At 44.0% G+C, this 17,596-nt stretch overlaps 1 protein-coding gene across 1 annotated transcript in view; it reads right to left on the bottom strand.

Moving 5' to 3' along the window:
* The window catches only part of igsf9bb (immunoglobulin superfamily, member 9Bb), a 127,358-nt gene that overhangs the window by 78,672 nt on the left and 31,090 nt on the right, over positions 1-17,596 (bottom strand). Inside the window, exons 2-3 of the mRNA XM_079835525.1 lie at positions 16,205-16,396; positions 5,398-5,544 (exon numbers count right to left, since the gene is read on the bottom strand). Of these exons, the coding sequence (XP_079691651.1) occupies positions 5,398-5,544; positions 16,205-16,396 (339 nt within the window). The remainder of the gene's footprint in view (positions 1-5,397; positions 5,545-16,204; positions 16,397-17,596) is intronic.

The raw sequence follows: 17,596 nt of genomic DNA, 5'->3' as shown, positions 1-17,596 counted from the left end.
GGTGGGTAATTTAACATGCTATATTCCATGAAAAACTTTTTAAACAGCAGTTTGCACATTTGTTTATAATTATTATGCATGCTGTTTTTTATGACCTCATATTAATTGAGACAATAATTCTACATTTAAAATTCTAAATAAAAAAATACAGTCACACCACTTTAAAGGTGTGACTTTTAAAAACTCAAAAAGGTCCCATGGCGTGGATTTTTTTATTATTTTATAATGTTTCCTGAGGTGTACTTATATTGTTAGTATGATTTTTACATCATAAAATGTCATAATTTAGAAATAAAAGGCGTTTTTCTATTCTGATATTAGCCCTCTGGCTTGAATGCTCTGTTTGAAGGGGCGTGTCTGCTGTGAGACTTTAGTGAAAACGCCCACTGTTGTGATTGGCTGACATCTTTGCATTTGAAATGAGTATTAGATTTTGTGGCGGAGGGGGCGTGGTTTAGCGAGGTCTGCATGAAGAGAGAGAGAGAGACCGCGTGGACCAGAGAGACGGAGAGCTGGCAAAAGATTGCTGAGAAAGTTATATTGTACTGAGTTGTTGAGAGCGCTGTGAGCACGAGTTTATTTTCTTTGTATCTGAGAGTTCTGAATAAACACGAGTCCCAGTCACACGACCCTGTCTTCTTCCTCCTTATTCTACGAACTTTGTAACATGTGGAACCCCTCTCGAATACATTTTCACTACGTTTTTTTACCATCACAGCTGTTGAGATGAACGAATCGTGAAAGTGTTGATTATAGCATTATTTTTAGATCTTTTCCCATCACATGACACAATATCGATATGAATACAGTAAGAGCTTCGTTGTGCAGCATATCAGCGTCATACGTTATAATGGGAGTTTGGGCAAGTGTGCAGATACACTCGCTACGAAAAGAGAGTGTTCTTTGATTGCTAATCTAGCATCTAATCACAATTTAAATAACAGATTTGTTTCATGCTACTAAGAGAAACGATGCAAAGTTGATCGTTTAGTCACTGGCTTGATTCACGGATGTATAAACGATTTAGAAAGAAAGTCTGCGTGAACTTGAATGATTAGCTACACGTCAGAAATCACTGATCACAGATCAGGCCTTAATGAACACTGTTACTCACTGTTTGTGGCAGTGCTGTCGAATCCATATCGTAAAAGCCTGTGCTGACATTGCGATTAAAAAAAACGGAATTCATTTTCTCCAAATTCTCTGGGCGGGCAAAGCAGAGGAAGGGGAGGTGACCATTACCCGTATGACGACATACAGGGAAGATTCCAGACCGGCTCGTCTGAGCTCTCATTTTCTCAAAGGCAGAGCAGGACACCCAGAACTCGGTTTACACCTATCGAAATTTCTAGCCACTTGGGGACCATATACAGGCTAGGAGAACTCATATTAATGTTAAAAAACCTCATAAAGTGACATTTTCATGTCATGGGACCTTTAAGAAATAGGTTAATCCTTAAAAATGTTCAAATGTACAAACCTCAGATATTTAGGTAAGTCTGTGGACCTTTTGGCTTGACTGCATTCACAGCAAGTCATCTGCCAACAGCAATCATACAATGTCAAAGCATGAGAACAGAAATGCAGTACAATTTTTGGACTGCCCCGAGACTAAGCAACAGACGTTCTCTCCTGATGCGGGTATCCCATTAAATCACACAGGATTAGTGCTAGCTCACTGTCAATTTGGAATAGATTTAACCGTACTGCTCTCCTCTCTAACCCTGCCATAAGGATCTGAGTATTTAAACAGACAAGATGCTCTCAACAACCAAACAACAACTCTCACCTTGTCGCCAGGATGTGACCTCCTAGCTTCTTAGAGTCTAGTTAACGGCATTAACAATCACAAGGTGATAATTGAAATAAATCACAGATAAATGGTGTATCCTCCCTGTCTACATCACACCCCAGAAAATAGGATGAACAGCAGCTGTCAGTCAAATGGATGGGGGCAGAGCCTGTACTTATTATGTCCAATCGAAACACAGAGGCTGTGCATGTGAGGGCTGTTAGATCGGGGGTGACAAGAAGCCTTGTACTTGATGAAAAACTTAAAAACGAATACATTAGAAACCACCCAGCAATTCCCAACCACATAATAACTTTCTAAAAACGTAGAATGCCTTAACAGCCATATAGCAGTTCCTCACATGCATTGTAGTATCATATTTTGCATGGGGAATAACCATTTACACATTAACTTCTGATAATCATAAAATGAAATCATTTTTAGTAACTAGATTTTTAGCCTCACACTAATTAGACTTTGGTGACGACACGGGCCGACATCAGAAATCAAAGATTAATTGAGTTTTTAAAGGGGTGATTGATTATGATTTCACTTTTTTTTAACTTGAGTTAGTGTAAGATAAATTATAACCGTAATCAATCAATGACTTGAATATAGCTAACTCCATAAATTCATCCACTAACCATTCAGAAACGTCCTGTTGCATTCTACATGTTGTCACTTCTTGAGTCTCTCCATCATTGTCTGACTTTTTGAACATAAAAGGCTGAAAAGTTTCTTTTCAGTGAGGTAATCGGAGCATACCAACTCTTGAAGCTCCGCCCTCTTCTTGAAAGGGGGCCGGAAGTAACAGCTCATTTGCATTTAAAGGAACACACAAAAATGGCGCATTTGTGACAATTTTAACATGCTATAAAAATAATCTATGGGGTATTTTAAGATAAAACTTCACATACACACTTATTTTACATCTTGTAAAAAAGGGGCATTATTGGACCCCTTTAAATTACTTGAGAGTCATGTATATGGGGAAAAAATTAAATGATAAAACTGAACATTAAGTGTTTGGGCTTTGCTATTTTGGATTTCAATGAGAGTTTTCTGCTTCCCCTCTCCAACTTTGCAAGAAGTTTAATCTGAAATCCAAAGGATTAGCGATAACCAGCAGTGGAGTGTAAATCTGCTCTAAGATCAGAGAAAAAGCAGAGGATCTCCAGTGGTGCTCTGTGCTGGAGTTTTATTCTCCCCACACATATTGAGCACTGCAGAGGAGGAAAGGAAGTTATTTAAAGAGTCAGACCACCTATTAGAGAGTCAGACCGCTAAAAAAGATATTTGATTAAGCAGAAAGGTGTGAACATCAGTAAAACAATTTTAGTTGTGTAATTGTATTGCTTCAGGAGGCTTTTTTGTGTGAATTATTGCTTTAAACGCAAAGATGTGCACTCCATTGTGTCTCTCAACAATCACCTGCATGAGTGTTAAAACTTGCTGCATTGATGAACCATTACATCACTTCCTCTCCCTCTCCTTAGCACTTTTGACATGTACCTTACACCTCAAACGACAGAAGTGTGAGTGTGTGCGCGCGAGAGAGCGAAAATACATCGGGAACTGTAAAACAACAGCTCCGAGGCACATAGCGACAGCAGCTAACATGGAGCTAATTTCTTTCCTGAGAGCCACTCACTCGCCGCGCTAACCGCCCCTTAAACGGCCCCAAACACGCCAGCACTCCACACAATACCCTTTAGAAAGCATTTCATCAGCTAGTCCTATGCATATATTCATAAAGATATGCAAAATCTATATGCTTGTGGGTTTTTCTCTCTTTGCACAAAAGCCTGCAGAAACACCTCTGAGAAAGCGGGAATTGTTAATGAGGGGTGAAGACCTGCCCGTCACACAGATTAGACGCAAACATATTACATTCCACCCTCAAGTACAGTTTAGTCTCAGATTAAACTGGTGAAAAAAGAGATTGGCGGTGCTCTTGAATATCGTTGTGCTTTTCCTAGCCCAGTGCAGAACTAGACATGTAGTGGTCTCAAAGATGAAACACTGCTGATATTAGTGTGTTACTCACACAGGACCGCAGGGCACACGGGCACACACACATCCACATGCGGCTGATAAACTGGCCTGTCAACACTCCAACTTGTGTGCTGAGCTACTGGATTAAAGACTAGCCACAACACAAATGAATGCACACACAAACACAATGTCACAGTACAACACCAGCGCCACCCTGACAAATTCAACAATACAATTTCAACACATTCTGTAACTGCAGAGCTGGGAAGTTGGGAAGGGTGATCTGATTTACAGCTGTTGTCTATTTGAAGAGATTGAGTGTATATCACATAGTAATGAGCTAGAGTTAATGTACTGTAACCGGTTTGGGGATTTGGGTGTCTGCTGCCAAGGCAACGCAACCTAGAAGGCTGATGCGTTCACAGGAAGACTGACACTGTTGTAACCAGGCATGACGCAGCAAGGTTTTCTGTGGCCCCTCAAATGCCAATCAGAGCAGTGTGTGGAAGGGTTTTCTTTGTTTGAGCGATGTCACACACTCACAAATCTTGCCCATTTGGACACTTGCAACAAATGATTAAACCAAGTGTCATGTATTTTAAAGAAAGATAGCAAAAACTAACTTTATTTCATTTATCCATTTAAAATGACTTTGGGAGCTTAAAATGGCTCAGTTACAATACTTTTAAAAAGTTTGTTTATTTGTTTGAAAGAAATTAATACTTGTATTCAACAATATGTGAAAGAAGTCATTTTTATGTATGCATTAAATTGATCAAAAATGCAGTAAAGACATTTTACAAAAGATTTCTATATCAAATAAATGCTGTTCTTTTGAACCCTGAAAATGTATTACAGTTTACCCAAAAATATTAAGCAGCACAACTGTTTTCAACATTGATGATAATAATAAGAAATGTTTCTTGAGTAGCAAATCAGCATATTAGTATAAGAATGATTTCTGAAGGATCGTGTGACACTGAAGACTGGAGTAATGATGTTGAAAATTCAGCTTTGCCATCATAGGAAAAAATTAAATTTTAAAAGATATTAATAGAAAACAGTTATTATAAATTGTAATAATATGTCACAATAGTACTGTTTTACTGCTATTACTGCTTATGTTTGATCAAATAAATGCAGCCTTGGTGAGATTAAGAGAGTTTCGGAAACTTAAAAAAAAAATTTAACCGATCCCAAACTTTTAAAACAATAGTGTGCTTCTAATGAACAACAAAAAAAGCATAATTTGTTTGTCAGTCGGTTTTATATTTTGATATTTAGACATTTTAAGTATGGCTGACTGTAAGTTTCCAAAAGGGGCCAAATACTTTTGAATTTTGATTCAAAATGTTTTTGGTGTAGATGGGGCTATGCCACGAAATCAGACTAAATGGACAGCCAAAAAACGACTTACAGCTGGTTAGAACAGAAAATAACTTGAATAGCAGCTTTCTTTTTTATCACAACACATCTGGTTAGGACACAATGTGACAACAAAGCTTTGGATTTAACTTGACCGTGTCAAGGCTCAACGTCCTCAGCTTAAAAACAAAACTAAACCCTATAAGTGACATAAGAAGAAAACTGATCTTAGGTCAGAGACTCACCGTTGACTGTGAGGTGCACCCAGCTGCCGTTGTGAAAGGTGTGATACTGTTGCTCCAGCATCAGGACCTTGCACTCATACCAGCCCTGGTCTTCCGAGCGAACCCTCTCAATACGTAGAGATGACTTGCCATGCAGGCTGGCTCGACCTGTAGGGTTCAGAGGCACACAAAAGATGTGAGAGATGCTCTGATGGAGTCCAAAACACTCATCTATTAAAAAAAAACATTACATAAACCGATTAGTTAAGTCAGATTGAGACTAAACAAATATCACTTAATTTTCATTCCAAATGGCATTTACAATTACAAAACAAACAGATTTATAATTAAATGGAAAATATTTTTATTTTTTATTTTATTTTTTATTAATCTATACATTTTATTTATGAATAATTATTTTTATATACTTTATACTGTTTTTTTTTCCCCCAATAATTTTTTTCAATTCATTTCACTCTAAGCTTTTTTTTTCTTCTCTCTCTTTTTTTAGTACGTAAAAACAAAGAAGCCTATGGCCATTTACACATTTAATTCAAGCAAATTAAATCTAATTATTTATCTTCACTCTTGAAATGATGTACACAGCCCGGGTCCACAACGGCATCACTCATGAGTGTTGTTTTGGCAACAGCAGTGTCAGGTCCAGGGGCCATGAAGGCTGAAGTGAGAGCTGAAGTGGCCCAAAGTAATTTCTGAAACTCCTGTGAGCACCTCGGGAAACACACATCTCTAACCACGCCAGGCGTGGGCAAATCCATCGTGACACTATGACATAGCTGGCTGGCTGACTTCGAGGGTCAACCAGAGAGGGGGATTTATGCCTTTTTCTCTATATTCTGGCAGCAGTGCTGGACAGATGGCAGGAAACAATATCAGCAAAGGCAGAGGGATTGCAAAACAGCAGTGTTAAAGGCTATTAAGGGCCTCTGTTTGTCCTCAAAAAACATTTTTTTCAATAAAAAAAGGCATTACCATGGCCGATACACAGTCTGAAAAGAATTGATGGTCCCACAGGGTACAAAATTAAAACACTATGTAAATAAGACAAAGAAAATATTGCATGCGCATTACTTATACAGTCAAAAAATATGTTTTGTGTGTGTGTGTGAAGCATGGCTTATATCATTGTCGTTAGAGGTTGTTCTTGTTTTGAAATAATGATGTAGTAATGTAACGTAAACAAACAGTTTCAGATATTTCAGTCTTTCTCCATGTAAATAGATAGCAGCACTATTGGCATGATTGGAAATAGTACACAATTGTGTCCACTGAGATCATCTCTGACCTAACCAAGGTCGCACAATCAAAAAAACTTCAAAAATAAATCTCACACACAGCAACTTCTATAAGGCCCTGCAAATCAATAACACTGAAGGAGAACCAGAAGCGAAACGAGAGCGGTCAAATGCCTGGCCTATTTTTACAGCTGTAAGAGAGTGTTGATGGGAGCAAGAGAAACAACGCTGACACGTGATGTAGGTTAAAGATAGTCCTCAGGAAGTGACACGCTGGAGGTCAATACAGTACGGAAGTACATATTCCCTCATTTTCTTTCTCTCTCTCTCTCTCTCTCTCTCTCTCTCTCTCTCTCTCTCTCTCTCTCTCCCTCATTAAGTTGAAGGTTCAAACCTGTATGTGGAACTTTTTTTTTTTTTTTTTGAAGAATAATAAGAAGAAGAATTTAGAAATAATTTTGTGTAGTGACCTTTTGTGTTTCACAGACGAAAGTCATACAGGTTTTGAATGACATGAAAGTGATGCAGTGCTATTATTGTCATTATAACTAAAATGTAATTAATTTGTTAATTGAAATAAGGCTAAAATAAAATATAAAAATGACTACAAGAAAGGACTAGGATCTAAACTAAAATTTAAATGAAAACTATATAAATGTAGGGTTTGAGGGCGCACCAGACACAAATGAATCTTCCAGATGATTCATTCAAACATAATTCCACACAAAATAAAAATGTAACACTTACAATCTTTGGCCTTGAAAGAAGTGGGCTCCATTCTGTCTGCGCCAACTAACAGTATGATTCAGTGTCAGCAGGGGCGTAGCTAAGGGGGGGAAAGTTAGGACGATTCTAAGGGCCCACACACTTTTGGGGCCCCCAGAGATCGGTTGTATTAGTAGTAACAGTACTAGTAGTAATGTATTATAAATGTATAATCTACCAAAGAGTTAAGGCCTTTGCACACGGAGTCCGAAATTTTCGCATGCGTTTTTTCGTATTCGTGATCCGAAAAATTCATCACGCACAGACACCTTGCACACTGAGTGAAGTCCGATGCATATAAATGAATGCGTTACGAAAAAAAACGCAAAACAACACAAAATGCCGTCTTCAAGTAGTGAGGATGATTTTTTTTTGTCCTCTCTCTTAAAAAATGAAAAAGAGGAAATATTGGGTCAATGCAAGTAACACAGAAAACGTCTCGGGTTATGACTATAACCCTTGTTCCCCGAGAAGGGAACGAGACACTGCGTCATCGTGATGACACTTCGGGGAACGCCCCTCGCGTAAAGTGTCTGAAGAAACTGTAGAATCAGCCCAATCCGATTGGTGTTGCGTGATGACGTAGTATGTGACGGCATACCCGGAAGATACAAAGAGACGTCTGAACGTAACAGAGATAGCGTTCTTTGCGATGAAGCGAGCGCTCTGATGATTGGGTGGACACGGGGAACGAGGGGAACAAGGGTTATAGTCACAACCCGAGACGTTCCCCTTCGAGGGAACTCGAACTGCGTCATCGTGATGACACTTCGGGGAACGAGTACCAACTATCCCGCACCAATCATACCCACCCCAGTGTGAAGCTGGAAACCAGGCACAACTAGGGGGCGAGCACTCTCGCGCCAGGCGTCTCAGGGAGATGCAGACTATAAAAACGAATGAAGGTGTGAGGGGTGGCCCACCCCGCCGCCTCGCAGATCTCCTGCATAGAGGCTCCAGAAAGGAGGGCCACAGAGGAGGCCATGCTCCTAGTAGAATGGGCCCTCACGGCTAAAGGTGAAGGCAAGTTGCGCACCCGATAAGCAATGGCTATAGCCTGGACAATCCAATTACTGATCGTCTGCTTGGACGCAGGCAGCCCCTTCTTGGGTGAGCCAAAACACACCAACAACTGGTCTGACCTTCTCCACTGAGCAGACTTCTCCAAATAGATCCTCAATGCCCGCACGGGGCAGAGGAGGTGAAGTCGGCTCTCTTCCGCCGTCACGTGAGGTGGAGGATGGAATGCCTGGAGAACCACTGACCTTGCCCTGTTGGATGGCACCTTGGGCACGTAGCCCTGGCTGGGATGCAAGATGGCTTTAACCATGCCAGGGGCAAACTCCAGGCAAGTCGGCGTGACCGCCAAGGCCTGGAGGTCCCCCACTCTCCTCAGAGAAGTGATGGCAAGGAGAAAAGCCACCTTGAAGGTCAGTATTCTCGCCTCAGCCGACTCCAGCGGCTCAAAGGGGGCCTCAGCCAACCCCTCGAGCACCACTGCCAGGTCCCAGGTTGGGACCCTGGAATGAGCCGCAGGCCTCATCCTCCGAGCCCCACGGAGGAATCGTACAACCAGATGGTGCCTTCCCAATGTCCCATCACCTAAAGGTGCGTGGAAAGCCCCAATGGCAGCCACATACACCTTAAGTGTGGATGGGGAAAGACCGGCGGAGAAGCGGTCTTGAAGGAACTCCAGCACTGAAGCCACCGGGCAGTTAACTGGGTTCACCTCCCGCTCTCTACACCAAGTGGAAAATACATTCCACTTTAGGCTGTACAACCTCCTGGGGGATGGAGCTCTGGAACTGAGTAGGGTCTCCACAACACCCGCCGACAGGCCCTCTGCTAGGAACTGAGCCCCCTCAGGGGCCAGACCCAGAGATCCCATACCTCTGGCCGGGGGTAGAAAATCGTACCCCTGGCCTGAGACAGCAGGTCCCTCCTCAGAGGGACCTGCCATGGGGGACCGTCCAGCAGGTCGATGATGTCGGAGAACCATACTCGAGTGGGCCACCGGGGTGCTACTAAGAGAAGGCTGACGCCCTCCCGGCGGACACGTTCCAGAACTCCCGGGAGCAGAGCAATCGGGGGAAAAGCGTACAGACGCAGCCGGGGCCACATCCCTGCCATGGCATCCAGCCCCAGTGGGGCCGGATGAGTGAGGGAGAACCACAGCGGGCAGTGGGACGTCTCTTGAGACGCAAATAGATCCACTTCCACCGGGCCCAACCGCTCGCACATAGCCTCCACCACCTCGGGGTGGAGTCGCCATTCCCCGGGCCTCAGCCACTGCCTCGACAGGATGTCTGCTCCCTGATTTTGGTCCCCGGGGATGTACATCGCCCTGAGGGATGATAACTTCCCCTGGGACCACAGAAGGACCTGATGCGCCAGTCTGCAAAGAGGGCACGACCTCAGGCCCCCCTGGTGGTTTAGATACGATACTGCCGACATGTTGTCGGATCGTATCAGGACATGGTGGCCGCGGAGGTCCGGGAGAAAGCTCCTCAGAGCCTTGTAGACCGCCAGCATTTCCAGGCAATTGATATGCCAGGAAGAATGCCGGGTCCCCCACAGACCCCTGGAAAAGCGGCCTTCCATGACCGCGCCCCAACCAGTGAGGGAAGCGTCTGTTGGCAACACGATGCTCCCAACACTGGCCCTTGGGACAGGAACCAAGGTTTCTTCCACATGACGAGGGAACGAAGGCATCTGCGCGTTACCCTGATCATACGGAAAGGATTCCCCCTGGGGGAAAACCCCTTGGTTCTCAGCCACCACTGGAGGGGTCTCATGTAGAGCAGACCGAACGGAATTACGTTGGCTGCCGCTGTCATGAGACCCAGCAGTCTCTGAAACTGCTTCACAGTGAGGCTGCGGCCCAGTTTCACTCTCGAGACCATCGCCAGTATGGACTCCACGCGTGCGGGGGACAGCTGTGCCCGCATCAGCGTCGAATCCCATACAACCCCCAGGAACGTAGTCCTCTGGGAGGGCGTCAACACGCTCTTCTTCGTGTTGAGTCTGAGACCCAAGCACCTTATGTGGGCTAGAACGACATCTCGATGTCGAACCGCCATATCGTACGACTGAGCCAAAATCAACCAGTCGTCAATATAATTGAGTATACGGATGCCCTGGAGTCTCAACGGAGCCAGTGCTGCATCCATACACTTCGTGAAGGTGCGAGGGGAGAGAGCTAGGCCGAAAGGAAGAATCCGATACTGGTACGCTTCGCCCCCGAAAGCGAACCGCAGGAACTTCCTGTGAGCTGGAAGGATGGAGATATGGAAGTATGCGTCCTTCAGATCTATCGTGACGAACCAGTCCTCGAACTGGATCTGAGTCACGATGGCTGGAATTGTGAGCATCCTGAACCTGTATCTCCTCAGAGACCGGTTTAGATGCCTGAGATCTAGAATTGGACGCAACCCCCCATCCTTCTTGGGAACTATGAAGTACCGGCTGTAGAACCCGGACTCCCTGTCTGGTGGAGGAATACGTTCTATAGCCTCCTTGACCAGCAGAGAGCGTACTTCTTGCTCCATCACCCGCAGTCCGAACCACCCCGTTGAATTTCGGGGGAGGGAAACCGAACTGCAGTCTGTAACCCCGTTCCACAGTACGCAGGGCCCACGCAGATATACCCGGAAGGCATGACCATGCGCCGAGATAATCTACTAAGGGAACTAGCCTCTCGAGGCTAGCCTCGGGTGTTAATCGAGCCTCTTCCCCAACTCCCTGAAGCGGCTGACCGGCAGGGTGCCGTTGGGGAAGAGGTCCGCAGGGTGCACGCGACTGCTGAACTGTCGCAAGTCCTAATGGAGGCGACTGGTTCAGTGCGCGCGCGCAGGGAATCGATGCGGCCCGAAGCGTCTTGGACGGCGGGAGCGCAGCAACGATTCCCCGAGAGTCCCAGAGTGGGAACGACCTCGATCACTCCACCCTGTGGGGGACGACTCTCAGTGGTCCTGCCGAAGCTAGGACCGCTTGGGAGCCTTCTTAGCCTGGATGACGTCCCTCAGGTCGCTCTTAGGCTGAGAAGGCTTCCTGCGAGAGCGCCGCCTCCTTTGCCAAGCTCCCTCAGGAGGGGCGCGGGAGGCGACACTCTGCCTCTGCACATCGCGGTGCGATGAGCTGGATGAGGGTCCGGGCTGCCCACCCGGGCCTGCTCTAACTGCAGAGTCCGAGCGGCGAGGGAAGAACTTCTGGAAGGCGGCTGACTGCTTCCTCGCCTCCTGAAACCTCTCGACGACAGTATCCACTGCCCTGCCGAAGAGGCCAGAAGGCGAGATCGGGGCATCAAGGAGAAAATGTTTCTCCCTCTCCTTGATTCCCGACAGCGTCAGCCAAAGATGCCTCTCAACGCATACCATTCCAGCCATAGAGCGGCCCACAGCGCGAGCCGTCTCTTTGGTAATGCGGAGAGACAAATCCGTTGCCTTCCTGAGCTCGGTGACGTCATCCGTCCCTCGCCCTCATCCAGCTCTTTGAGGAGGTCGGCTTGGTATGCCTGCAGGACCGCCATGGTGTGCAGACAACCAGCAGCACGACCTGCCACACTAAAAGCCCTGCCGACGTGGGTTAAAAACCTCCACCAGCTCCTCCATAGCGGGCGTATGGGGTGGCGAAAGCCCCATATCGTCCACATTGATCCTCAAAGCGTCTGACTCCTCAGAGTCAGACAGCCTGAGAACCGGATCCTCCGCCTCGCGGGAAGAAGCCGCATCGCGGGCTTCCACACGAGGCGGGAGGATATCAGGATCGTCAGAGGAGGATAGGGAAGATGCCTCAGCAGTCCCATATCCTCTTGACAAATCCCGCTGTGAGCCCCACGATCTACGGCGCCGCGCTGCCTCAACAGACGCAGGCCCAGAACCGCGGGGCTCACGAGGCTGACCGGTCTCCTCGAAGACATCCAGCCGCGAGCGCAGCACCCTCAGCGGCAGCAGTTCACAATCACCGCAGGCCGCCCCCTCAAGGGTGGCCTGGGCGTGCTGCACACCGAGACACTGCACACAAAGCTGATGTGTGTCCGTGCCCGTAATGTAACGCGGACACGGGTGCACACACAGCCTAAAACGCTCGCTCGCCATAATACACTTCTTGTTTCACACAACACCTTCAGACTGAACAAACAGAGCGCTCACGCTGAAGAGCAAAAAAGCTATCTCTGTTACGTTCAGACGTCTCTTTGTATCTTCCGGGTATGCCGTCACATACTACGTCATCACGCAACACCAATCGGATTGGGCTGATTCTACAGTTTCTTCAGACGCTTTACGCGAGGGCCGTTCCCCGAAGTGTCATCACGATGACGCAGTTTGAGTTCCCTCGAAGGGGAACTTTTTTCTTGTTTCCTGCAGTAAAGCAGTAACTCACATGACCTTCAGCACTGCAGGCCTTTTTTGTGCAGTTCCTGGGTAAATGAGACTAAAACTTTTAAAGAATTGCTTTTTAATCTCAATTTAGCAGTAATGAATAATACAGGGACTCTCAGATATGTGGCCTCTTTATCATCTCTCAGTCTCATGCTTAGACAAAGGCCCATTACATGGTGACAAGCAGGCTTTTGTGGTGGATATTGGATATCTATGTCTGTGCTATGTTGGACACACTAGTAGTTACCATTACACCAGGGAGAGTTGTGCCTGGGTCTCACACACTAAGACACAGAGCTACTGTGGATTTGCTGAGTTGAGCCATTAGTCTGGAGGATGCGATGTCCACTATGAGGACAGAGGTCAAAGGAAATATGCTGCTGAATGAGACCACATGCAAAACCTCATTTATATACAGGTCACAGAAGCACACAGGCCATATACTGAATGCCACAATTATGGATCCTGCTCAGTGGAACATAGATAAAAGATGTGAAAAAATAATTTTTCATTTAAATTTCAAATTGTTTTTTGGATGCAGTCTCCATTGACTTATTGATTCTCATCATTCCCGGCCAAGCACTGGTATTGTCTTAGTAGAACACAGTATTTACTGTGCACATGACCAGTATATATACTGTATATAGATTACGTCAAAGATCACCCAAAGGTAAAAGTAGGGGAAATTAGATGCTCATTTAAATATCCAACATTGGTGATTGAGTCAAAAACTTCAAGGTTTCAAATCACATACATCTCAGGTTTCCAGCAACAGCAGAGCAACAGCATTTGAGTTTTTTTATATACACTCACCTAAAGGATTATTAGGAACACCTGTTCAATTTCTCATTAATGCAATTATCTATTGTCAAGTAATTGAATAATTGTCAAGACAATCTCCTGAACTCCAAACTGAATGTCAGAATGGGAAAGAAAGGTGATTTAAGCAATTTAGAGCGTGGCATGGTTGTTGGTGCCAGACGGGTCGGTCTGAGTATTTCACAATCTGCTCAGTTACTGGGATTTTCACACACAACCATTTATAGGGTTTACAAAGAATGGTGTGAAAAGGGAAAAACATCCAGTATGCGGCAGTCCTGTGGGCGAAAATGCCTTGTTGATGCTAGAGGTCAGAGGAGAATGGGCCGACTGATTCAAGCTGATAGAAGAGCAACTTTGACTGAAATAACCACTCGTTACAACCGAGGTATGCAGCAAAGCATTTGTGAAGCCACAACACGCACAACCTTGAGGCGGATGGGCTACAACAGCAGAAGACCCCACCGGGTACCACTCATCTCCACTACAAATAGGAAAAAGAGGCTACAATTTGCACAAGCTCACCAAAATTGGACAGTTGAAGACTGGAAAAATGTTGCCTGGTCTGATGAGTCTCGATTTCTGTTGAGACATTCAGATGGTAGAGTCAGAATTTGGCGTAAACAGAATGAGAACATGGATCCATCATGCCTTGTTACCACTGTGCAGGCTGGTGGTGGTGGTGTAATGGTGTGGGGGATGTTTTCTTGGCACACTTTAGGCCCCTTAGTGCCAATTGGGAATCGTTTAAATGCCACGGCCTACCTGAGCATTGTTTCTAACCATGTCCATCCCTTTATGACCACCATGTACCATCCTCTGATGGCTACTTCCAGCAGGATAATGCACCATGTCACAAAGCTTGAATAATTTCAAATTGGTTTCTTGAACATGACAATGAGTTCACTGTACTAAAATGGCCCCCAAAGTCACCAGATCTCAACCCAATAGAGCATCTTTGGGATGTGGTGGAACGGGAGCTTCGTGCCCAGGATGTGCATCCCACAAATCTCCATCAACTGCAAGATGCTATCCTATCAATATGGGCCAAAATTTCTAAAGAATGCTTTCAGCACCTTGTTGAATCAATGCCTTGTAGAATTAAGGCAGTTCTGAAGGCGAAAAAGGGTCAAACACAGTATTAGTACGGTGTTCCTAATAATCCTTTAGGTGAGTGTATATATATCTATGGCACAGCACTACACAGTGTTAAAAATCACTGCTGGAAATTCAGGATGAGAGAAAGTTTAAAAAAAATCTAATCTCATTGCCATTCACTGTGAGTGAGAGCCATTAAAAATGCATATCCTGCCCCAAGCCACGTCTGATAAACTATCACAGTTTCTTTGCTTTTATAAATCTGACATGCTCTTAAATTATGCCCTTTCTGTTTCCATTCCTTATCAATGATGTAGTATTCAATCTCAATTAGGAAAAGGGGATCATATCTGATCTGCCTCACTCCACTCCAACCCCACCCCATAACCTCTTTCATCTGTTCGGCTGATGCTCTGCTCTATAGATCAGCCCCTCTTCCACCTGTCCACTGATCTGAACCGCCAGATCCATTGGACCAAAAGATAAGAGCTTTCTTCAAACCACCCTGTACGTTTCGATTCATAATCTGTTGACACGGCTGGCTCTTGCCCTGTGATAAAGCTTTCAGCCCCTATGAGTGAGATTAAATAATATTCTATGGTCTGGACTGGGCTGATGTCAGAGCCAGCAGTGAGTGTCTCCATTTCAGTAGGTCAAACATTTGGCTGAATGGCCTGCTGTGATACCCTGTTCACTTTCAGAAGTGGTAGTGATGTTTTATATTCCCAGAAAGAATGTGAAACATATATATTGGTTATATAATTTTCATTTTTTAAATGTATTGCAATCAAATTCATATCACATATTGATACGTTTTTCAAAATTTTCTTCAATATCATGTACTATCGTGTAATATCAGTATCGGCCTATAGTTTCTTGTCAAAATCTGTATATATTTTTTTAGAAAATCAGTATAATTGATTTTGATTTCAAATTGGTACATCCCAACCTGAAATATCAACAAATGCTGTTATCTAAAGAGATTGAGGCAATCTTTTAAAACAGGGTTCACATAAGAGTAATTTTAAGAGAATCACAGTTTTTGTGATGAAACAATCCGTGCATTGTTCGAATATATTAATGGAGATGGTTTTATCTGATGAAGATTGCAGATAATGACCTCGGACCAAACAGGCATTTACTGCTCACTAATTTCATGTGACAAATCAGAGCCACATGAGAAAAAAAAGTTTAGAAGTTTAATAACTGGAAAAGGGAATGAGATATTTCAACAGTATTTATCTCAAAATAAGGCCAAATTGTTTCAATGCATTTTTAATGTGCATTTCGTGCATGAAAAAGCTTCATTCATGTGAAATTAAATAAAAATATCACTATCAACGCAAAACAGTTCTAAAACTTCAGCAAAATGTGTGAATCTCCTTTAATAAATGCAATAATCAAATAATGAATTAATTAAAAGCTTTATTACTCATAACAAATGGTAAAACAGTGGTTATATTTGTGTGAATGATATAATGCAGTGAGACAGAAACAATCAGGGCTCACCGGCATACTCAGGGTCCACATGGGGAGGGTAGAAGCGGAAGTTGATGAAGAAGGGGATGGGCACTCCAAACTTGAACCACTCCACCACGTAGGGCTGGCCGTTGAGTGGGTGGGCCACGTCACATCCCAGAATCACGGTCTCCCCAGCGCGGGCTGTCACAAACTGGGGCTCCTCTCTGACTCCGTGGGCACCTGTGAGAACATATGGACTTTGATGAGCAATCACACACAGGACTGTACCAACCACACACCGAAGCTGCTGTGGTGAGCAATGATACATCTAAAAGCTGAAATTAGATTTTGGTTAGTAGGTCTACCATGGATCAGCAAGTCTGCAGGCTATGTGCTGAAGTTCAATTCAGCATAAATTATCCGGAAATCTATTTTATCACTCTGAAAACCGGAAACTATTTTACTAATCAATATACACTCTCAAATACAAATACAACAATGGGCTCCAAATGTAAATAATTGCAATGATATTGGTTTTCGTCCCGCACTTAAACCTGAAAGTCAACAAGTTTGTGTAGGATTTGAAAAATGTAAAACAAAGAAAAGTTATTACAAAAAAAAAAAGAAATATTTAAAGGGTTAGTTCACTTTTAAATAAACTTTTGCTGATAATTTACTCACCCCGATGTCATCCAAGATGTCCATGCCTTTCTTTCTGCAGTCGAAAAGAAATTAAGGTTTTTGATGAAAACATTCTCTGATTTTTCTCCATATCATGGACTTCAATGGGCTTCAAACGGTTCAAGGTCCAAATGACAGTTTCAGTACAGCTTCAAAGGGCTTAAATGTGGCTGGAATGTTTTCATCAAAATCCTTAATTTCTTTTCGACTGCAGAAAGAAAGACATGGACATGTTGGGTGACATGGGGGTGAGTAAATTATCAGCAAAAGTTTCTTTAAAAGTGAACTAATCCTTTAAGATCCTGCATTATTTCTAGGTCACTAATCATATTTGTGACACTGATCATATGATCATATGCATTCGTTGAAGCATAAGATGCTCTTTGTATCCTTCTAAAATCATGCTGAGACTGTACAACAATTAAAATCGGCAAGACATGAAAGGTTTGTCTTGCTAGAGTGAGAACAAGTATTGTTTCCACTCAACAACAAACACAGTGCAAACAGAATGCCCGATTCAAGTGACTCTTCTGAACCGTTTTTTTTTAATGAGTGAGACAAAAAGATTCACAAAACCGTCTCGAAGCGACTTGTGAGTTAGCAGTCTGAATCAGATTCAGAGGTGTTAATGAGTTCACAACTGACTTCCTGACTGTCATTACGGTTATGTCCAAAACAAAAAGAACAGGAAACCTGTTAATTGTGATGTGTACTTCGGTTTGTCAGTCTTTTGACTGACTGGTTGTTCATATGACAGCA

Source organism: Gobio gobio, assembly GCF_949357685.1.
Source record: "Gobio gobio genome assembly, chromosome: 14".
Classification (NCBI taxonomy): domain Eukaryota; kingdom Metazoa; phylum Chordata; class Actinopteri; order Cypriniformes; family Gobionidae; genus Gobio; species Gobio gobio.
Note: the sequence above shows the minus strand (reverse complement) of the source record. Positions and strands in the feature narration are given on the sequence as shown.